General features: G+C 35.5%; 1 protein-coding gene across 4 annotated transcripts in view; it reads right to left on the bottom strand.

The window, feature by feature from the left end:
• The window catches only part of CNTN6 (contactin 6), a 143,355-nt gene that overhangs the window by 82,391 nt on the left and 36,170 nt on the right, over window positions 1–24,794 (bottom strand). For 2 of the 4 annotated variants that reach the window (XM_089919572.1, XM_089919574.1), the window contains exon 3: window positions 10,731–10,934. The exons of 1 other annotated variant lie outside the window; for it this stretch is intronic. In XM_089919572.1, the coding sequence (XP_089775698.1) occupies window positions 10,731–10,934 (204 nt within the window). Of the gene's footprint in view, window positions 1–8,354; window positions 8,458–10,730; window positions 10,935–24,794 lie in introns of all 4 variants that reach the window. One more of the 4 variants, XM_089919571.1, reaches the window with a different exon arrangement.

The following is a 24,794-nucleotide window of genomic DNA, read 5'->3' as shown; positions in this document are numbered from 1 at the left end:
TTCTAATAGAGGGCCATCCTACAATAAAACTGACCACCACTCCTCAAAACTGTCAGGGTCATCAAAAACAAGAAAAGTCTGAGTCACTGTTACAGCCAAGAAGAGCCTAGGGAGACAAGAAAACTCAATGTGGTATGTTGGATGGAATCTTGGAATAAAAAAAGGACATCAGGTAAAAAAAAAACAACAAGGAAATTTGAGTAAATTATGGACTTCAGTTAATTAAAATGTATTCATGTTGGTTCATTAATTGTAACAAAGGTACCATCTTAGTGTAAGATGTTAATAATAGGGGAAACTGTGTGTGGCATTATATGGGATCTCACTATACCATCTGCTCAATTTTTATGTTCTAAAAATGTTATTTCAAAAGTATTAATTTTGAAAAAAAATGAAGTATTGATGAAATGGGAGAAAAGGAAGCAAGAATCTTCTATTTCTAAGAGATACGAAGGACCCCTTCAATAACAGTCTAACATTAGTTCTACCAAAGGAATTGAGGGTGACTGTCTCCAGTCTCAATTTAACAAGGAGTAACCTGGGGAAAAGATAATCCAGAAAGCTCCCAGAGTGACTATCCTTGAATCTTCCTTCATTGAAAGTTTGTAAGGAAAGAGCAGATCCCAGGAAAAATGTGTGATCACATATTGTTACACCAATCCCATTTTCAGTAGCCTGCAGACTCCCTGGGGCCTTTATATCATCTTTATTTCCCCAGGGCCTAGCCTAGCATCTGCTGCCAGGAGAATTCCTTTTGACTAAGTGAAGGAATAAAGGAATTAATTATTGAATGAGGTATTTAATGCATATTTGCTAAGTTAATAGATACTGGAGCTTAATTTGCCAAATGAATAAATGAGGGAATGTCAATAATCCTTATAAAGATTAAACACATAATTTAGAAATGGTAAATCCATTGTTCTGAGCAAGTCCTTGAGGACTGTGTTAGCACAGAAATAGAATGCAGAAACCCCTTCTCTCCCTCCTGTGTATTCCTTTTTACCTCCTCAACCAAAGCAGCACTGACAATGACCACAATTAATAAAATTGTTATAATTTATTGATTGCCTATTATAAGCCAGGACTCTGGTAGGAAAGTTTAATAGTATTTCCGGTCCTTACATCAATCCTATTCTCTCTGTCGTCTATCTATCTATCTATCCATCTATCTACCTAGTTTTTACCTTTGTTTTACAGATAAGAAAACTGATCATAGCGGCCCAGCTATTGACAGGGTATCTGAGAATTTAAACCCTGATCTCTTTGAATTCAAAGTCTATACTCTTTCCAGAACACAATGTTGCCTTGAAATGTTAGTAAACCTGCTGATAAATCTTTCAGCCCCAGGGTGAGTGTGTGTGTGACTGTGTTTTTGTTGAGGGGTTACTATCTTTCAATTTTTCAAAGATTGGGTTGAACATTTGTCAGTTCTCAGATTTGCATGGACTTTACCGTACTATTTTATGCCAAGCAATATAAGATCATGATAAAAAAGCAAAGCAGTTAGTGAGAACCTATTGAGTAGGCTTCAGTATACATTGTGGGGCAAACGGGACAAACTATTTTAGGAAAATAGTCTGCCCTCTATCCATTCAACTCAATGAGGAAAATAAAAAAGCTAAACTGCTTATTAGACATTCAAATGGGACAATTTTAAGATATCTCTCTGACTTTTTTTTTAAACCAAGTGTTAAAAGTCTGAAAAATTTGAATGTACCTAGTTTGGTTTTAAAATACTACTGTCATCTTGAGTGTCTTGAGCAACCTTTCTGTGGTATGATCTGCAATGATGTCCATATGTGTAAAAAGAGAAGCAAAATCAAATAGCTGCTCTGTCATCTGAAAGTTCTGGAATAGATCAAAACATCTTGGTGAGACTTCAAATTTATTGCTTGACATTAATAGTCAAGCTGAGTATCTTTTTCTTCATAAATTAGAAAAAAATAAATAAGATATACATGTATAAAGGGCTTCCCTGGTGGTGCACTGGTTGAGAGTCCGCTTGCCGATGCAGGGGACACGGGTTCATGCCCCGGTCCGGGAAGATCCCACATGTCGCGGAGTGGCTAGGCCCTTGAGCCGTGGTCGCTGAGCCTGCACGTCCGGAGCCTGCGCGTCCGGAGCCTGTGCTCCGCAACGGGAGAGGCCACAACAGTGAGAGGCCCGCGTATCGCAAAAAAAAAAAAAAAAGATATACATGTATACATAAATATAGTCCTCTGTGTGAAGGCTCCAGAACACATAGGAACATTTAGTGCAGCGACTAATTTCATTTACATTCCAGAGCATTGACGGCAAAGTTACTAAATTAAGATTCACACACAAAAAAGAAAAGAAAAGTAAATATGTTTGGTTGTTTACAAGAGTGGTAGGAGAGTTATGAGGGATATCAGTTTAACTTCTTTACTAAGAGCAAAGGCCTATGTTTTCTTGAGAGGAGACACACAGATCTATAAGTCAATCATACTACATTTGCATAGCACCTATCCAAGGAGTTTCTCGGGTGTTTCGCAATACAATTAATTTGCAGCTTAGATAATTAAGAGTCTGCCATGTTAAACAAATGAGACAAAAGTGAGAGTTGAAAGCTGTGATCATGTCAGCTCTGAAACTCCAACATAGAAAGTGAGTTGCATGTCCCCAAAGTCATAGTAATTAAAGTTCAAGCAGGTATCTGAAGTTTTGTCTTAATTATTCTATACTCACATTAGCCTGTGGTGGTTTGAGATGGTTAAGGTCTATGAGTAAACACTCTAGCCAGCCTTCTATAGACCTCACTCTCTATACTCCCTGCCTGCATGATAGCAGCAGACTCCTAGGTTGATTGGCATGTTTTCTGTGCTCTCCCTAATCATCTACCCCAGATTTTTATAAATGGTAGATATTACCATCATCGCATACAAACCAGTGGGTTGTATGCTCCACAATGGCCCTGATTGACTTTTAGAAACACTTTTTTCTTCTCATTCAAAAGCAACTTGAATTTTGAAAAGGTTATCTTTGAATCATTAAAAAAAAATTAATGTATAAAATTGAACTTACTTTTTTGCTGAATTATTAGTAATTACAGAGAATCTAAATGGGAAATACATCCATAATTTCATTCCCCAAATAACATCTTTTTACCATTTTGCTGAAATGTTTCAAGCCTTTTTTAAGGAAAACACTTACAGAACTGAGGGCTAACTACATCTGCACATGGGGAATTAATTCGTATATTAAAAGGATAATTTGATGTAAATATCAAACGGCTATGAGCATGAGTTTTAAAGTCAGAATCAGTGATATTTAGATTTGAATCCCAGATTTACAACTTATGTTTATCAAGTCATTTCATTTCTCTAAACTTCACCTCATTTACCTTCACAATTAGCCTTAAAAAATACCTGGGTTTTAGAGATGTGGGATTAACTGGAACTGTATTTACCCTGCTGGGAACAATTAGAAAACTGGACAAATATAATGGGAAACAAACTGATTCCAGAGATGTAACAATGGGTAGCACAAAACTGTGATTCCTAAAGGAGGGGAAATGTATGAAGTAAGCCATTGGAATCCCTGATTTTCGACCTGTAGGCACTTTCCAGAACACAGAATCAGGAAGCAAACATAAATAGGACAAGACTGCATCCCTGAGTTGAGGAGACACAGGTGACTGAAGTGGCTGGGATTGCAAAGCAAACTATCAGAGAGGATGAGACTAGAAAAAGAAAGTGCTCCAAAATTCTACGTAAGAGTGTCACATGAAGCTGAGCAAAGAACAAATTTTAGAGCTCAAACAGGGCTAGAAGATGTTAGAGTTCCACCAAGCCCAAGAAGAGAGACTTAGCAAACATTTAGAGCATTCAATTGGGAGATGCATCTTAGAAGTAAACAGGCCTTAGACTAACATCTACTCTATATCTACCCAAGGAAGTTTAATAATAAGTTATAGAAAGATGAGATTCATCATAACTTCTATCAATAAAATCCAATACTTGAAATAAATATACCACAATGCAGCATTCAATAACCCAACATTTATCATGTCTCTAATTCAATCTAAATTCCTAGTTAAACTAAAAAGCATAAAAAATAGGAATCATATAAGAAGAAAAAACAGTCAACAGAAACAGATCCGTAAATTACAGAGATTATAGAATTAGCTAACAAGGACATTCATACCATCAATAGGGCTCCTGAATGATAGCTGGGGGTTACAAGTAAAGAAATTGCAAACCTCAGTCTTTAATTAAGAAAGAGTCTCTAGGGAAACCCAAAGACAAGAGGAAAAACAAAAACAATGGAGGAAATTTTAGCCTCTGACACCACAACTACAGCAAACAGTAAACACAGCCTAACTCTGTGCCAAATAAACATAAAAATTTACACCAAAATCTAGTGTAAAATCACTTCTTTTTACCTGTTACATCATATCTAGGTTTCAGCAACAACAAAAAATATATAAAAGGCCCATTGACAAGTACAAATGCAGAGACAAAGCAAGCATTGGAACCAGACTCAAATATGGCAAATATTTTTAAAGTATCAGAGTGGGAATTTAAAATTTCTAAGATTAATATGTTAAGGGCTCTAATGGAAAAAGCAGACAACATGCAAGAACAGATGATTAATGTAGCAGAAAAAAAGGAGCTTCTAAGAAAGGGTCTGGGGGATGGTGGTGTGATTAATTGGGAGATTGGGATTGACATATATACACTAATATGTATAAAATGGATAACTAATAAGAACCTGCTGTATAAAAAATAAATAAAATTATAAAATTCAAAAAAAAATTATAGACATAAAAAACTGTAATACAAATGAGAATGCCTTTGATAGGCTCACCAGTGGGCTGAATGTGATGAAGGAAAGAGTAAGTGAACTAGAAGAAATATCAATAGAAACTTCCCAAACTAAAATATGAAGAGAAAAAAAAAAATAATAAAAGAAACAACAGCAGCAAAAGAATGGAATATCCAAGAACTGGGGGCAATTACAAACGGTGCAACAGATGTCTAATGGGAATACCAGAAGGAGAACAAAGAGGGAAATGAACAGAATAAATATTTGAAATAACAATGACTGGAAATCTTCCAAAATTAATGACAGCCACCAAAGCGTAGACCCAGGAAGCTCAGAGAACAACAAGCAAGATAAATTCCAAAATAATCTACCCATTCAAGAGAAAGAATGTTCCCAGGGATAAAGGGAATTATTTCCTAATTACTTAGGAAGTATTTCCACAAATATTTAATGAAAACTAGTCAGTATTTCAGGAACTGTCTTAGGTCCTAAAAATAAAAAACTAAAGATGTGGCATTGACCTGTGTTATTTTTTTGTTGTTGTTCCTCTTTCCTATTCACCTATCCACCTACTGATTTCCTTACTCCCTCCCTCCCTACTTTCCCTCCTTTCTCTTATTAACTAAAATATTTAAACCTTAGTTTCATGAATGTGTAGTTTACAGCATAAATAGTAGTCAGTAGTTAGCAAAAGTGTTTAGAAACATTGTTAATAAGAAAAAGAACTTTGATTCTATTCTTCACTGAACTAATTAGCTTGTGTCAGTTTGGGGTTTATCGAACTTATTACAGAGACGTGCAGTACCTCAGAAAGTGAACAAGTAGATTTAAAAGGATTTATACAAAGCAGTCCCAACATTTGGAAAAAAAAAATAACAAAACCAAGTGCTGAACAGCAATATTTTTATAAAGAGCTGTCAGAGAACATGATTATAATTATCATTCAATAGTTTGTAAAATGCTTGGCAATAAATCTGCAAATAGGGATTTATAATTTAAAAAGTGGTTTGATTTTGTTCTTTTCAGATTGTTATTTATTCCTATCACGTAATTAATTGTCTAGGGAGTGCATTGTTTTTATGTTTGTTAATGTTGCAAATTTTAAAAAGTCAGTAAAGTATTTGGTAAATGTCAAATTTTTTAATGGACTAGAAAGCTTCTTCAGTATGTTTGCAATGTTTCAACTATAGTGCAACTTGTTTTCTGAAAACTATTGGCGAGCATATTAAAAAGTCTTTTTGTTAGTAGCTAAAATTTGTATAATATTTTCCAAAGTATACAAAGCATTTTCATATACTTTCTGTTCATTTGAAGCAATGAGAACTAGATCTGCACTTCAGTTACACAGAATATATGTTTCTTATACATGACATTTTAACACTATCTCTTTGACCCTGTGGGTGCTTTGGACTTTCCATTTTAACCCCTAGGCATTTCAATTCCATATTAATAATTTAATAAATATAATTTCAACATTAATTTTGGCAGATAAAGTGTTTTTAAGCATACTCCATTAAATCAATTATTTCCTTGACAATTTTCTATGAGGTGCAATTAAGTAATTCTCATCATTTTCCCATTCTTCCTTAATTTTATTTCATGTGCAGTAGTTCCTTTAGGTATAAACTTAACAATGAATGTATACTTTATCATTCAGGGTTTTTTTTTGTACATACACATCGGACTTGCCATGGTTTTACATGTATTATCCACTCTCATCTTCAAAACAAACACAGGAGACAGGTATCATTATAACATTTTTTGGGTGAGAGTATGGGAATTCATAAAGCTTAAGCAGCATGTTTGCTGATGGTCAGACAACTCTTGAGAAAATTGGGAATTCAATCTGCCTCCTCTGACTTGGAGAGCAGTTATCTTAAGCATTTACTCCAAAGTTTCTAAGTTCAGAACTTCAAATCAGGTGGGACTAAATCTGAATCGCCCTCTCTTTCTTATCAGAAGCATAAAATTGAACAGGTTACTTGTACAATCTGAGCCTCATTTTACTCATATATAATAAAAATATTATGTACCCTGCATAATTATGAGGATTATGTATGTCATATAAATTCTTAGTTATAAATGATTAACAAATGAAATTTATTTATATGAGATTCTTGAGAACCAGCCTCAATCCTTTTCAGTTATTTATTATATGAGTATTTTTTAAGTTACAGGAATCCATATTTCCTGATGCCAAACATGATAGAATAAACTATTAATATTATTTTCAGATACTGTCTTTCATTGGTTTTCTTTTTAAATTAATCAACTAATTGTCAAAGTATTTTGCTGACATTTTATGTTTTTTGTATACTTTATTTTCTGAGAAAGCTTGAAAATGGTGAAAGTTCATCATGTCTTAAAAGGCAGGCAAACAAAAATGGACAAAGCCTCAATTTGTCACTTTTTAAAGAATAATTTAATCTATCAATTATTTATTGGACAATACTGTGGGACCAGTATTGTATAAAAATTAAACATGGTCTCTTAAATATATGAAAAATGGATAACCTGAGAAATTTAAAGAGCTACAAGATTTCATATATAGAAAGGAACCTAAAAGATGTAGTAACCAGCATTATTTGGATTACTCAGTATATTTACTTAATAACAAGATGCAGACTTTTAAGGATGTTTTCCATAGTTTGGAATGTAAGTCACTATTTCTGAATGTGAGCCCCACATTACAAATAGATTCTGGATTTATAAGTAAGCCCTGAAATGTGGTAGTGAGAGTCAAGTCCTTTACTCTTCAAAGTATGTTCTGTAGACAAGAAGAATCACTATTACCTCGGAGCCTGTTAGATATGGAGCAATCAGACATCACCCCAGATCTACAGAATTTCAACTTAACTGTGCCCCCAGATAATTCATATGTACATCAGTGTTTTAAAATGGCAAATCTGATCTATCTCTTTGTTACTTCATTCTGGTGTTTATGGGCATAAAAATAAAATTTGAATATTGCCAAAAAGCAAAGAAATGTTCTCAGTATTCCATGCACAAAAGCAGATATTTGGCTGGCTTCAAAGCTTTCCAAACCTACTGCTGATAAACACTTATCTGAGTAAAATAAAATGCCTCCACTGCCAGGACAGGTTTGGCTCAATTCTAATTATCCACTATGAACAATGGCTTTTAATTAGTCTTATTTTGGACAGTAGCAGTGCAGGTTTTTCATTTACAAGAGTCGCTGATTAATTAAGCAAGGAGACACTCCAGGCAATATATTTCTGGATGTAGGATGAGATGGAGTGAAGGATACGTGGAAAGTTTAGTGACCTGCTCACCGTCTTATACAAGCTCACTTATTCCTTTGCAGTGTGCTGCCTAAACGGGTTTCATTGTGCTCAAACTCAAGTAAATATCGGCTTATTTGGGGAAATTGCCGCCCCAATCACTTTCAGAGTATTAGGCCTGTTTATTTAAAGTCCAATCAGAAAGTTCCACTTTTGCCCAGCATTTAAAGTCTATTTGCTAATTTACCTTAGAGCAGCATTTGAATACCAAAATACTCATTTGTTTTAATTAAAACAACCAGGAAAGAAAACAAAACAGAACCTTACTTTCCAAGGGCAAAGCATTCCAGTTTTATAGATGAATCCTTTGCGGCTTGAATAGTTTCAGGAAAATGCACTTCAATCTTTGGTTCATATTCCCCCATCACACCTGTTAAATACCAAAAGAGCTAGCAGCATTTCTAGAGAATAGAAGTTTTCTATGAAGCAAATGCTTTATTTACCAAAATCTGATTATTCTGTTGTTCAATTAACAATATTTTTCTATACTATAATGAGTGACAGAGGGCAGTGAAACCTCATGATACTATTTAAGGAATTAGTTTGTTCCTCTCTCCCCTAAAAAATAAATATTTAAGGTATATCAAAGTATCAGAATAGAGGCATTCCAAATTTCCCTATATTCCACAACAGCATCTTAAAAAGAATTAGTATTTCCAATTAAGAACTGAATATACCCAGCTTTAAAATGCTTCTGAGTTATAGAGCAAGTTTCTTCTCTAGAGATTTCTTGGATCTTTCACCCATTCACAAAACTCATGGGCCAGATCTGCTTAGGAATAAAGAAGTTTTTAGGTAACACTGTGTAATAGATCTGATACAGCACCTCAATGCAACATATCAGTACTTTTGCAGCAAAACCTTTGAAGTAAGTAGTTTGGATAAATAAAGACATAAATATTCTTATGTCAGTTTATTAAGGTTTTACCACTAAATGAGTTTACTGTACCCTTATAAAAATTTATTTTAATGATTTAAAATTTTTCAAAAGGAATTATGGATACGGGCTAAGATAAGGCTAAGACAATAGTCTAAGGTATTGTAAATATGCTAGCTACCAGAAGAGTTGGAAAAAGTAGAAATGTATCTCCAGGCTATCCTCATTAACTTGATTAATTTAATGAACAACAAACTGTTGTTTAAAATGTTTAAATTTCTTTAAAACATCTTTAAAAATGTTGAATTTCTTTTATTTTTACTTATATACCAAACACCAGAATAATACATTCCTAACATAAATGATGTATTGGTGGCCAGTACAAGTGCACAAAAAAGTGAAATTTACAAAATACATATAAAATGAAAATACCTCATTTTTAAGACCTTAATCATTCCAAACATTCAAAGAGGCTCTGGTTGAGGAGGTCAAGAGTATTACTTCATTCAACTAAACTGGTAAACTTTATGTTTTCTATTTCTTTGACATCTGATATTTCTTGAGTGACCACTTTTAGAAGAGTTTTTTTTTTTCTTTTTTAATATTATGTATGATGCTTCTGGTCATTTTTTACCATAAATGTGTTGAAAAGAATAGAGGAGATGGAAGAATGAAAGAATTAAGAAGAGATAAAGAGGAAACTAAGAGTAGATGGGGGAAGAAAGGAAAATATGGTAGTGTTTCTATGCATATTATTGGCTCATGAGCTCTTGCAATCATGAAGAGAGTACTCACTGAAGGGGAGAAATTGGACTTATGAATAAATCTAGTGGTTGCTGAATTCTGAATTAAGACCGTGAAAATATATTTGAATGGTTAGTGATTATAAAAGCTCTGTCATAAGTACTCCCTCTAAGGAGCTAGTTCCATGATTCTTTAGCCATCATTAACATTGTATTCCTGCTTTTCTTAAGCTCCTTAGAGAGGAGGAAAACTCTATGCAGTGTTACATTTCAAGTCCAGAATCTGATCACAAAATGCATCAACAGATTTTCCATCTTTACATTTCCCACTGTGAATATGTAATTAAAGAATCAACTAGAGGATTTTTCTGCTTCAGTGACTTCCTTAGGTTTTCTAACTCTCTAAATCTTGTACCAGCTTGACTAAACTACAAAACTCATCAAAGACCAATCTGAATTATGTTCCTTGGAGGCATATAATTAGTATGAATCTTGTGTTTCATTTTTCTTTGGAATGCTCATAATTAATGTTGACTTGATTTACTTTCCTTGGATCTGAATTGTTTACCTGCCTTGTCAACCAGGAAAATAAAGGGTGAACAAAAGATACAAATATGGAAAAGAAGGAGACATTAAAGAGAAGCTGTGTCATATGTCCATTGAAAATATATTAATTCAATCAATAAGTTTGGCAGCACCCACACATGTCTACACACCTGCCTACTCTCCCAAACAAACATTGTTTTTGTAAACAAAATACTTCTTAAGCAAAGAAAAGATGATCTGTTCCAATGCCAGAGAAGAAATGGCACAGTATACCCAGAATCATCTATACTGTGCTATGTGGATAAATTATATAGTTTTCTATTATTTTTTGTGATTTTCATCATATTGTGAATTAAGCCTCACCTCATAGATGATATGAGGGAAGCAGAACCAGAGGGAAGCAGAAAGCTCTACAGATCTCCCCAGGCTTCAAGATCCACAGATAAAGTATATCCCTAAGATAACTCATCATCTTACCATCAGTACGCTGCACTAATGGAGTGGGTGGTCCTTGAACACTTCTCTGGGCTTCTTTGTTTGTTATGTAGCAAGTGTAGTTGCCAACATCTGATGGCTCCACTTTGGCAATGTACAAGTTTCCTGTCTCTTGTGAGACAAACCGCCTGTTGTCCTCTTGGACATATAAGGGGTTATCATTGAAAGTCCACGCATAAGATAAACCTAGAAAACAGAAAAAATAAGTATTATCCTTACTGTATTCATTCTTACCTGAAAGTTCTGTGCCCTACTTCTCCATAAGTAGAATACAATTATACCCCTGTTTGTCCAGTTTATGCCTGTTGTCCTGCTGTAATTGTCATATTCCCTTATAGTTAAATATATCCCAATTTGGATGATATAGTCTCCCTATCCGTCACTAGCTTTCTGTAATTAAGGATGTGGTGATAGGATGTCAAGGGAATAAGTGAATGAACTTATTAAGAAAAGCTATAAGATACAAAATACTAAGGACTCAAAATACACACTGAATTTCTCCAGCAATGCTTGTGTTGAAGCAGTGTTTCTCAATTTGCAGTCAGAAGGATGCCCGCATTAATCATGTTTAGGTGTACTTGCTAAAAATTTAACTTCAAGATGTAAGTTCAAGGACTCTACCACTGATCTTGGAATTCATTCATTCCATCATTCAATCATCACATAATTTCTGAACACCTATTTTGTGACCATTTTCGGACTTAGAATACAGCAAAGTAAAACCTATGCCGTATAAAGCTTAACCAGTTAAACTAGTTATAACTAGTGTGGATAATGTCAATGTGGGATGATATGTGCTTTGACAGAAGCATTGTAGGGAGCCCATAGAAGGAAGCTAGAATGATCTGTGGTCAGAAAATTCTTCTGAAAAGAATTCCATGTTAGGGACTTCCCTGGCGGTCCAGTGGTTAGGACATTGCCTTCCAATGCAGAGGGTGCGGGTTCGATCCCTGGTCAGGAAGCTAAGATCCCACATGCCTTGCGGTCAGAGGACCAAAACATAAAAGCAGAAGCAATCTTGTAACAGGTTCAATATAGACTTTAAAAATGGTCCATTCATCTGTCGATGAATGGCACAAGGAGGTCAGCTCAGTGTCCACCTAGAGGGGTGGGATAGGGAGGGCGGGAGGGAGACGCAAGAGGGAGGGGATATGGGGATAAATGTATATGTATAGCTGATTCACTTTGTTATACAGCAGAAACTAACACCATTGTACAGCAATTATACTCCAATAAAGATGTTAAAAAAAATGGTACACATTAAAAATATCTTTAAAAAAAAAATTTCCATGTTCAAACCAGAAGGATGATTGGGAGCTATCCAAGCAGCAGATGAGCAGTCAGACATTGCTCAGAGAATAAAAGCTTGAAGATGAAAAAGAACATATCAGTTTTGCTGAACATCAATCAATCTCTGGAAATCTTATATATAAATATGAATATAAATATATAGAGACATATATAATTGATATAATGAACATACTATAAAATCCACAGATCCTAAGTGTTCAGTCCAATTAGTTTTAACAATCTAAACCCTAGGAAACCACCAACCCAAAATAAAATATGGAACATTTCCATCTGTTCAGAAATTTTCTTATGTCCCTTCTGGTCAATCTCTACCATTGTAACAACTACCTGATTTCTATCATCATAGATTATTTCTGCCAGTATTGGAATTTCATAAAAATGTAATCAAAGAGAATGTACGGTTTTTTTTTCAATTTTTATTTTATGTTGGAGTATAGTTGATTAACAATGTCGTGTTAGTTTCAGGTGTGCAGCAAAGTGATTCAGTTATGCATATACATGTAGCTATTCTTTTCAAATACTTTTCTCATTTAGGTTATTACAGAGTATTGAGCAGAGCTCCCTGTGCTATACAGTAGGTCCTTGTTGGTTATCAATTTTAAATATAGCAGTGTGTACATGTCAATCCCAAACTCCCAATGTACTGTTTTGTGTCTGGTTTCTTGAACATATTTTAATGTTTCCCTATGTAGTTATGACTACCAGTACTTCTTTCCTTTTTATTGCTGAGTGGGATTCCATTCTGTGAATATACCAAAATGTGTTTGGCTGCTTTCTTCTTGAAAAACATATGAATTATTTCCATCTCGGGACCATTGTATATTAGGTTGAAATAAACATTCTTTTCTAAAACTATCTGTGGACTTTTCATTTTTCTTCGTTAAATTCTTAGGCGTGAGCCATAGGATAGATGCATGTTTTACTTTATAAAAAACTACAGAAGAACTTTCCAAAGTTGTATCGGTTGATATCTCCATCAGCAATATATGAAAGTTAGAGTTGTTCTAAATTTTTGCAAAAATTACATGCTGTCATTTTTTATTTTAGCCAGATATCTTTGAGCAAAGGAAAATATTCTCATGGATTAAGGTTTTATAAGTGTGGTACTATATGAAGGTTAAAAATTATACGTATACAGAAAAGATTTGATGTGTTTTCTATCTGCTCCTCTGCTGCCAATGATTCCCTTTCCCAGAGATAGACACCAGAGTGATGCTGATCATCTTTTTAATCACTTTTTTGGTATGTGTATATGTAATATTTAAAAAGCCATAAAACAGTCATAGTACTTCTACATAGAAATGTTATATGAAGAGTATCTTACTCTGTATATTGATGGGCAACTTGCCTTTTTTCACTCAACAATATGTTTTGGAGATTTTTTTTTTCCATGTCAATAAATGTAGATTTACTTCAAAAAAAAAATATACGTATTGTGGAAACTAGGTAGAACTGAACTTATGTCTAGGAAAGTGGAAGAATATAAATGGTTCAAAAATGACCCCTCCCCCCTAATAAGTGGAAGGTATAGGTGCTGGGGGTGAAAAGGGGGATATACTAGTTATGGTTAAAATATCTTCACCTGTAGATGAATTTGGACATCACACGCTTAGAAATCACAGCTCATAGGAGAGCACCTGAAGCAACTAGGGGCCTCTTGTCCAGACAGAAGTTGCAGGTCATATCTGTCATCTGCACTTATATTAAAACTGGTGCAGAAGCAAGACATGGTAGAGACCAAAAAAAAAGGCTAATTATTTCTGATGTGATCTAGCAGTCTTTTCCAGATAGAAGCAGACCACCTGAAACATTCTTCACTAGTCGTACTGATTTAAAATTGTCTAAAGGATGAGGAAACAATAGAGATTGACAGCTATTCTGACCTTAAACGTGATCCATATAGAAAAACTTTTGAGAAATTGGGAGTATGGGAATTTTGCCATCTTTATCATCCCTTTCACCAAGAAAAAAAGACATAAAGTGTTAACAATACACTTAGAGAACCAGATTATTAAAAGAATATAAGAAAGGAGGATAGGAAGGAGAAAGAAGAAAAGAGTGGGTGTAACAAGAAAACAGACTAATAGTGAGGAGGAACTAAATCAAATCAAATCATCTATTATGTGTTAAATTATATATATTCTATATAATAGTATATTAAATTCTCACAACAATTCATAAATGATTTCAACAAAAATAAATTCATCTATACAGCCAGAACTCTGATATCATTCTCAGGAGTGAAGAAGATATAAGGGAAATATATGACACAGGGGAAGAACAGCAACAAAAATGTCACTAAAGTATGAAATGTGCAAATGCACAAAGTGGCATTAAACCTATAAAAGTAGTGTTCAGGAAGAAAAAAATTGAAGACGCATTATTATATGAAAAGCATGTTGTAAATCAAGATGTTTAGTATGATCCCATTAAGAGTTATGTATCTGTGTGTGAGAACTTGTGTGTATATGTATGTATGTGTGTGTTCATATAAATTATTAAATTAAGAAACCTAAGAATGTATATCTTGGTTTTCTCAGGGTAAGGAGAAGGAATACCATAGGTTTTCACTCTCTGCATAATGTGTTTAGCCATATTAGAGTTTTTAATTACTATGTAATATTTGTATAAATGGGAAAAAGAAGCAACGGGATGAAAATAGTATCAGGAAAGCTAAACACTAGAATGAAGCAGTGTTTTTACAACTTATAAGTTTTTATGACTTATAAAAAATATGATGGATAATATTTTTTATTCTTACTCTGAACCGTTAAGACTGGAGTATTATGTTTTATTCAGAGTACATTAGGAAGCTTGTTAACATACAGATAGCTAATCCTCCTCCTAGCAATTTGATTTATTAATATCTGAGTAAAATACCATGGAATCTGTTTTCAGTACCCTACAAATGTCTCGTGGTTGAACTGTAATATTATGTTCAGAGCACCCGTTATTGAGAGGGAATTAAAAATCTCAAGTATATCAAGAGAGATAGAAGCAAAACATAGCAAAGGCCAGAAGTTAGGACACCAAAGAAAGTGATAAGAACTTAGATATTGACCCTTGAGGGGGAAAATGGGAAGAATAATTGAACTGCCTTCATAGGTTGAATTGCTGTCGTGTTCATAAAGGGCGAAATGAAGCCCTCTCCATTGATATCCAGAAGGCAAAAGTAGAACTTGTGGCTGTTGAAGGTTACAGAATGCTGTTTGACTGTATTAAGATACAGTGAAGACCAGTCCAAACTTTAGAGCTATACCAGCAGAAGATATATGAGATAACAAGTTTTCTATCATGAGAGGTGACCAAGCAGAGAATGGATGAGCATTGCTTGAGGTATTGCAAAAAAGATTAATTTTTGCAGTGGTTGGGAGGTTAAACCTGTGTTTCTATGAATGGTCTACTCCACCCTCAACATTGCTTCGACTTTTCTAATACTCTATGCTTTTAGAAAAACTATGCATAAATACAAGTCGCTTTTTATTTTTTAAAATATACTTTGACATTCTTGTCCTGTTTCCAGGTATTGAATCTTTGTTTTCTTTTTCAAGTCCCTACTGGAGCCTTCTATCATTTCATATGGTCTCTTGCTTCTGAGTTTCTTTACTGATGTCCTTTGCTGTCTCACTTCTGAGCCTGTTGCTTTGTCTTTACTAAAGAGATGCTCAAAGGGTTTTTTCTGAAACTGGAGAGCCATCTAGATAGCAAAATTTTCTTCGGTATAAAGAGGAGGAAAAAATGTAATTCAGATCTCCCTGTTGTCAGTGACTCCTCATCTTTCGAACCTTCTATGGAATAAAGACAAATTTTGAGCAAATTCCCAGGGCTGTGTTCAGCTTAGGGATCTTTCATCAATACCTCTGTGGGGAGAAAAATAAGCTCTAGCTCTCCGAAATCCAAGGTAACCCCTTTCACTTTACAGAAATTACAGATTGCCGCTAGTGTCCAATAAATCTTTGTATTCTTTACCCTATAATCTTGGGGCCAGAGACTGTAATTTTCATCTCTCCCTTGCTGAATTCATTTTTACCTTAGCTGCTAAAACTTTTCGATCTGTTCCTACATGTGGTGTATCCTTCTTCAATTGTGGAATATTTAGAAGCTGCTCAAAGAATGTGGTTCAGAAATAAGGAGGATTACCTAAGGAATAATTTTTTTAAAAAGCTAAGAAGGACTTTTATTTCATACCTGTTTCATCATTCCCACAATTTGTTTTGTGAGGCTACTTGGCTATCGCTAATATGCCTGTCATATATATAGGGGAGGGTACTAGAGCTAGGGGTATAAAAGTAATTTCCCAAAATCATACTGTTAACATGTAGAAAGGGGTAGAACTTGAACCTACATCCTTCTAATGTCAAACCCTTTTGTTCTTTCCCTAATACCACCTTTCTTCTTTTCTGTGTATCTACAACTGATCCTCTTTTTCTATGTCAGTATGCTCTTCCTGGCTATTCTTCCTTGCCTTCAGACTTCCAAAACCCCAGCTCCCTGCATACCTGAACCTACTCACATCTAGGACAATTGTTCCTCACCATGCATTCCCTCCCATATCAGTACTGCCTGTCCTGGATTCAGTTTCCTCAGAATGATGTAGAATAAATGATTAACCCGCTATTCTAAATTACTCCAGTGTACTTATAGCTACTATTAGCAGGGAATAGAACACATTTGCAAAACCTGTAATAAGTAATCCTTCTCTCCAAAAAGTCCTCTCTAGAGAAGAGATTTTAAAACTTCTGTGAGCATCAGAATCACCTGGAGGACTTGGTAAAATGCCAGCTGCTGGGCTCCCCTCTCTGAGTTTCTCATTCAGTATGTCTGGGGTGGAGCCAGAGAATTTGCATTGCTAACAAATTCCCACGGGGTGCTGACACTGGGCAAAGTCTGCTTTGAAAATAACTGCTATTAATGGTAAATCTCAGTGTCCTCTGCGTGATCACACTAGGAAGGATTTGATAGAACAGTGGTCACCTTGTATATTTGCCTTTGGGTGGTGTGTAGGAGGCTGGAGAAAAGGATGTACATCAGTTCATAGATTCATGGAATGTCTGGGATGGGAGGGACCTGAGATTTCTTCCAGCCCAACCTCCTCATTTTACAGGCAAATAAGCAGAGAGGAAGATTGCAGTAGCTCTGAGACTAGAATCCAGGTGTCTTTTGTGCCCCTCTGTGAACTGGTGAAGATGTAAAGCTGCAAGCCCTTCCTGTCACTGTTATTTTTCATCCTGCCCTGCTCCCTTCTCCCCATAGGCTGACTCTTCCAGTTCATCCAAGCAGCCAGCCTGCAGTGGGGGCTTTTATCTATTTTGTTCCATTATCAGCCACTGCCATGCTTAATTTGTATATTTTTTTAATGGGGAAAGAAGAAAAATACCTTGCAAATTAGAAGCTTAAAATCCTTCCCATTTGGCTTTTCTTAATTAAATGTATAATTCATGAGCCACTTAAGTTGAAACCATTGAATTTTTAAATATTTTCTCCACCATCTATGGCATTTATCTGTTATTGATGATTGTGATGTATTCTCCCTATGATGATTCAGCAGGAACACTAGAACTGAATGATAATAGGTCCTCCCTGAACCATTGTCTGTAGTTTCACATTGACACCATCCTCTACAATTATTATTAGAAATGGAAGATCTGTAGTAAGCAATTAAAGACTATCTACTGCTCTGTCAAGCATACAACAAATCCTGTTTTCCCCAGAGCATGAATATGTTATAACATCTTTTACAGCCCTATATCTTGTACTGTGATATGTAAAATACAAACACAATAGTTATATGCAAGTATACCCATTATATGGGATGTAATTTTTATTAGAGGGGAAGCATCTCATGTGAAAGAGACCAGTAAAAATAAACACTGACACTGAGAACTTCTGTTGGCCCTGTAGAAAGGATCTCAAAATTGGTAGCATGTTTCTTGAGGCAGAAAATAAATGAGTAGAAAACAGAATTTGAAGCAGAGTGCTCAGATTTAGTGGCTAAATCCTTTTTTGGAATATTCCAGTATGCGTATAATTTACTGCAAACATTGTGTAGTGCTACAGGGTAAAATGTGACTGGCTCTTAGGTGGTAAATCATGGTTATGCCAGCTCAGTGGTAAAGACCTAATCCAAGAAGAATAATTCCTATTCTGGGTTGAGGTCACTGATATTGGTGCTGAGCAAGTTTATGATGCAAGCCAGAAAACTGCCCCAACACCTTTATAATCACTCCTATTTGAGCTCGCATTTGTTCCATAATTACTTCTTGACCACCTAGATTTTATTCAATATCTTTTGATTTACAGCACGTCCTGTTTGGAATCATGGAGATCGCTGCCTTTGTGGCCTACAGACAATCACTAAGTAAAGGCCCTCAGAGTTCCTATGATTCCTAGGTTCCAGTGAATTCTAGGACAGCATCTGTACTGGCAAATCCTTTCTGAAGAAGGAATTAAAACCTAGCCAGCTTCTGAATAAACTTCAGGGAATCCTCCAATTCTAAGGAAGCCTGGGCAAGTCATGGGGGATAATACACAAGGATTAGACTTCCTCTTTCCTCTTCAATTTCCATCCTCAAGGGTGAACTTAATAGAGTGAATGTAAGAGATGGACTAAACGAGTGCTTCTCAACCAAGGGCGATTTTGCCCACCTGGGGATATTTGTCAATGTCTAGAGCCATTTTTCATACTCACAATTGGGAGAGGGGGTACTACTGGCATCAAGTGGGTACAGGCCAAAGATGCTGCTAAACATGTTAACAATGCACAGGACAAACCCTATAACACAGAATTATCTCATCCTAAATTGTCAGTAGTACTGATATTGAAAAACCCTGGGCTATTCAGATGGTAACAGGCTGTAACATGAGTTCCGTTCAATGTGCTGAAAAGTAAGGAAAACATTCTTCCTGGGAATGAATGAGATTCTGAATGTGGAGAGAGGGGGTGTGCAGCAAGGGACCTAGAAGAATAAACTGGATTTTTGGTCCTACATGCAGTGGGAGAGCCATAATCTTTCTGGTTCTCATACTGTATACTCGTTTTATACTCATTTTATATATATATATACTTTATATATATATATACTCATTTTATACTCATACTGTATACTCATTTTATACTCATTTTATATATATATATACTTTATATATATATATACTCATACTGTATACTAATCCACCTCTCTGGATGGTGTTTACATATTCTCCAATAGAGTTCAGAACACTTGCTATCTCTTTGTATACTTTATGCAGTAATTATTAAGTGTCTGCTGTGGCCAGGTTATGCCTGACAAAATTAGGCAGTAGAATAGATGCAGTGGTATTTAGATAGGATCCCTTGAACTCCAGAGACATGATCTTGGCCAAGTTAACAGTGACCTCTTTAACACAGTTACTCAATTTGTAAATTGGAGAAATTTTTCTTGAAAGTGTTACCTGAGTCGAGGTATGCCAGATGCTGAGCTGAACGCCCAGTGTATAGTCGGCACTCATTATCTTTCCAATCATATGGTGTTAAATACTATTTACATATGATAACTTCCAAATTTGGTTCTTCAAACCTTTCTTCCTAGATACATCAATTCAGTTGTGTACTTGAAGTTTTCCCTCTGAAGTTAGATATTTGAAAATTAACGTGTCTTGTAATAAATTCCTGATTTCCCCCATCCCAAAACCTGCTCCCCCTTTATTGGCCTCATCCCTGTACGTGGAACTGCATTCTTCCAGCTGCTCTGCCTAAAGACCTTGGAGTTATCTTTTACTCCCCTCTTTTTCTTACAATCTACATTTAATCTTTCAGGAAGTTATTTCAGCTATACCCTCTAAATATATCCTGAATATGGCAACTTATCCACCTGTCCACTGCTATCATCCTGATTTAAGCCACCATTAACTCTAACCTGAATCACTGTAATCACCTTTTAACTGCTTATATTGTTGCCCCTTGATGGTCTGTTCTCCAGAAAAAACTATTAAAACTGAAAGAGAAAGCATGTCTTTCTTCTGCTCACTATCATGCAATGCGTTCTAATCTCACTCACAGGAAACTCCAAAGGCTGTAAAATATCTTGAAAGTAGTGCTTCCACCCTCATCCACTCTCCTGTTTGCTCACCCTTCGTCATCCACATGGGCCTCACTACTGTTCTTCCAACATGCCAGACACAGTCCTACCACAGGTCCGTTGCACATGCTGCTCCTACTCCCCAAACTGCCTTTTCTCAGTGTCTCACTCACTCCTTTAGTTCTCTTCACAAATGTCAATGAAGGCTTCTTTGACCTCTGAGTAGACAACAGCCACACCCATCATTCCATATCCCCTTTATTTTTCTCCCTAGCTTTTATCACCATCTGCCATACTTATATTTTTTATTATATTTGTTTACGGTTAAGATTCATGGAGTGAAGGACTTTGTTGCTTTGTTCTCCACCATATCCCTAAAACTCAGTAAAATGAGTGGCACTTAGTAAGTACACAATAAATATTTGCTGAGCGGATATATAATAGAAGGTCAATAATGATGGTTATCATCATTATTATTAATATTATGCTAACGAGCAGCTGTTGGGCCTATCTGCCTAAATATTTTACACATTCAAGCAACATTCAAAAGTAATATTGTCACTGCCAATTTGGCCTACCCACTAAGACAACACCAGTGTAATTTACTCCAGAAACAGGAAAAAAAAACAAACTAATTGGGAAGAAGGAGATATGAAAGTTTAGCACGTTTTCTCAATAGTTATCCTCTTTATTCTCTAACACAATTTTGAGCCTTGCTGGGAACGATTGTCAATTTAAGTTGAATTGTCAACATTTTTATTGACTCAAATACAAACGCTGGGCTCAAACAATAGTGCTATCTTTCTACTACAGACGTAGATTCTCCAAAGTACTGGCATAAATTCAATTGTTCTACAAACCTAAAAGTTGTATCTGAGGAGAGAATGGAACATTTCCTCTAAAACAAATTTTAAACCTACGATATTTATGAGCCCAGGATTGAGTTTTATATCCAGACAATAAAGGGAAAGAATGTGCTTTACTTTCAATATGGTGGAACTATTATTTCACAGTGAAGGTGATTTTAATTGTTTTAGACAACATGTATCATTTCTACACTGTCATTTTTAAACAAAATTTCACGTGAGGCCAGGCTCATTCACTGTACTCATGAAGATCTATTGACTGCTTATTTTCATATTCATCCAATAGCTTTGGCTTCAGGTGTTTTACGTTCATTTCAAAAATTTAGAGGAAACTCTGCTTTTAGTCCTTTTGCAGATGACTTATGCAAAATCATTGTTACAAGTGACTGAGGCTCTTAACAAAAGCTCACTCTTGAGGTGAGTGAGAACTCAAGGTGCAGCGACCTCTCTGAATAACAGTTCAAAGTCCACCTCAAGGCTGTGACCCCTCCCCCACATGAATTAGTAAAATAAATGTTCTATTGGTTCTTTCCCTCACATGAACCTGTGTTTAGAGGAATGACCTTAGAACCCTCCAGAGACATAGTGGAGGAAAGAAAAGGGTTTTATTTAGCTGACTCTCCAAATTTTAGTTCTGCCAAGCACCAAGAAGCTAAGTAGGAGAATTGTATTTTTCTGAGACAGTTATACAAGTTAAGGATAAAAACTATAATAGATAATGGAAGGAACTGTTAGATATTGTGTCAAGATAAGGGAAGTCATGGACGACCAATAGAGGTTAGGAGAAGAAGTGAGGTCTAATGGGAAATGAAATGTTTCAGTCCGATGTGTTCTTTCCACCAAATCTTCGGTACAACTTACATTTCTCTGAAATATTTTGGAGTTATATATTTTTTAGGAGGATGGAAAGGAGGGATGAGCCTGCTTCTGCCAGCATGGATTCAGTCACATTCATGGAGCTTATCTCTAGTTTGGAAGTAGGATTAAGGAAGAAAATAAACTTCTCTCCTCAGAGTATAGGGAATGGTTACTGTTTTGTTTACAAATCTCACATTTCTAAGGGGTACAGCAGAATGTGCCGGTTTTGTGTTCTGGCATTATTGCCTAGGTTGCTTTTCTTTTCCACTGTGGGTACGTTTCTCCTAGAATAACCTTTATCTATAAATCGCCCCTTCCTAGATGAGTAGCACATCTGCAGTTGTGGTTGCCCTAAAAATTGTGTAGGAAGCATCCACAAGAATGCCTACTCTGGATTCAGATCTCCTTTGGTTTTTTGAAAGAAAGGATGTCCATATAACAGCACCTGTTCAGTTTGGTTTATGCCAGTTACTCTATTTCATTGAGTTGTGACCAATCATTTCTGTGGGAAATCTGTTTACACACATTTTTTCTTTTGTTTTGTTCCTGGAGCTATTCTTTTCTGGGTAAATTTATAGGATTCAGCCCAGCTGAAAATTTTTCCTACTCTCCTGTAGGTGTTTTTTGTTTTTTTTTAATATTATAAAACACACTGAAATGTATTTGATAGGCCTTCTTAAGAAAAGAATTTGCAAGTTTTTTTGTGAATACACTAGAGAGAAAGCACAAAGAATTCAGGATGTTCTGATAATATAACGTTTAATATGATTTCTCCCTTGTTACTGAGCAACTTGAGGGATTCACTGCTGCTGACCAGGTACATAGAGAAAGGCAACATAACCAAATTGTCCAAAAAATGATGTAAAAATTTCAGCCCTAATGGTCTTCTATCGCTATGGAATCTGTAGCACTTTTCTTTATGAGAAGCTTTATTGATATCTACAGTGTATCTTTGCTTTTCACACACCGGATATAAAAGTAATTTGGCCATGCCAACATTTGCTCTATCCTGCCCTGCTAACCTCATCTGCCGAAATTAGTATATTTCGAAGGTATGTTTTTGTGACTGCCAAGTGTGCAAGTAAATATGGAGCCTTTAGAGAGATGGAAATAAATGAAGGCAAAATTTTTGGAAAGTGTATTATGGTTGACAAAATTCTAAAATAGCTGCCATTGACCCCTGCCCACCATCTGAGTATGATGAGATTAATGAATATGGTGAGATGTCACTTTCATGATTACGTTAGATTAGATGGCACAGTTGACTTGGAAAAAGTGACTTTATCTTTAGTGGAGCTGACCTGTTCAGGTGAGCCCTTCCTGGGATGGGATGCTTCTTGGCTAGAGAGATTTGAAGTATTAGAGGGAACTGATGCAAAGGAGGTTCTGAAAACGGAGAGGCATGTGGCAAGAAGTGTGGGCAGCTTCTAGAAGATGAGAGTGCTCTTGACAGCTGGCCGAAAAGGAAACAGGGACCTCAGACCTACAACGTACGGAGCTGAATTCAGGCAATTGCCTGAATGAGCTTAGAAGTGGGTTCTTCCTCAGGCTCTCCAGAAAAGAAGTCATCTGGTTATGACACTGATCATAGATATACACGAAATCTAAGGACAAATTACAAAGACAGACAAAGATAGACCATGTCTGTCTCTAGAGTCAGCCCACTTTAAACCAGCTGTCCATTAATCCAATTTAAAGGTTATCTGATGAATATATTTCTCTTCTTTCTTGAGGTCTTTCCTGGTACAGTTCACCTTCACAAGAAGGTGAGGCAGGAAAAAGAAGAATAAAGAATTGTTTTAATGAACCAGTTAAAGACACTCTCAGGGCTCTTAGCAGACCTGAAGGTATAAGATTCTTGAAACTAATAAACAACTTGAGGTTTAAGAATTAACTATAGAGTCTTCTATCTGTAGGCATTTTTTGAAGTCAGAAAGTCCTGGGTTGGAATCTTGCCTTTATTTACTAACTGAAAACCGATTTACTTAGTCTGAGTCTCAATTTCCTCATTTTAAAATTATTATTATTAACGTATATGTGTAGCTGATTCACTTTGGTATAAAGCAGAAACTAACACACCATTGTAAAGCAATTATACTCCAATAAAGATGTTAAATAAATAAAATAAAATAAAAATTAAAAAAATATTGGAATAGTGGGAATGAGAAAATAAATGGAAGGTCTTATAGTGCTTGCTGATGGTAACAGTTCAACAACTGGTAGCTCTTATTACTATTATTAATACTTTATTGCATTAATTTAATGAATTAATTACTTTATTAATACTTTAATGAATGAATGACTATTTGTATAATTGGAGCAAAAGGTATCTGTTAATATTCCCCTCAGTTTTGTTCTGAGAGAGCAATAAAGGACAAAAGAACAGTATTCCAGCATTCCTTCCTTTGTAGAGATGAGGAAGCCATGACTCTCAGGAAGAAAATTCTTGTAATACCTAGATGAAGTCAATATTGACAAATACCTTTGGAATCCTGCTAAAATATTTCATATTACATAATCGAATTTGTTATCAGGCAAGTTTGTCATAATTTGCATGCAACAGGGATGCATTATTCAGTTATGACGATCTTAATTTAAGGCAGGTTTTGTATATCTGTTATTTAGCCTTATGGCATTAAGCAGAAAGACACTGTTATAATGAAGGACTTATACACTTTAAAAGATCAACATATACTTCTTCATTGGTAGGTGGCAAGGTGACAAGGGAAAGCTTCTCCTAGTTGATGGCCTTTTTAAAATATATGACACTCATTTAGAAGTATTCTGCATGTCTGTTATTCTTATTTAGAGTAAACAAATGTAAAAATATTCTTCGATTCTGTCAAGTCTCTTTGACCAATCTCAGAGTATAAAATGACACAGACTGACAGCACAAACGAACATGATTTGCATGTCTTGTCATCTTAGATTATGGTACTGGAAAATAATTTTCC

Source organism: Delphinapterus leucas, chromosome 10 (assembly GCF_059928025.1).
Source record: "Delphinapterus leucas isolate spDelLeu-1000000601 "Yukka" chromosome 10, BTC_Dleu_Yukka2, whole genome shotgun sequence".
In the NCBI taxonomy this organism is placed as follows: domain Eukaryota; kingdom Metazoa; phylum Chordata; class Mammalia; order Artiodactyla; family Monodontidae; genus Delphinapterus; species Delphinapterus leucas.
Note: the sequence above shows the minus strand (reverse complement) of the source record. Positions and strands in the feature narration are given on the sequence as shown.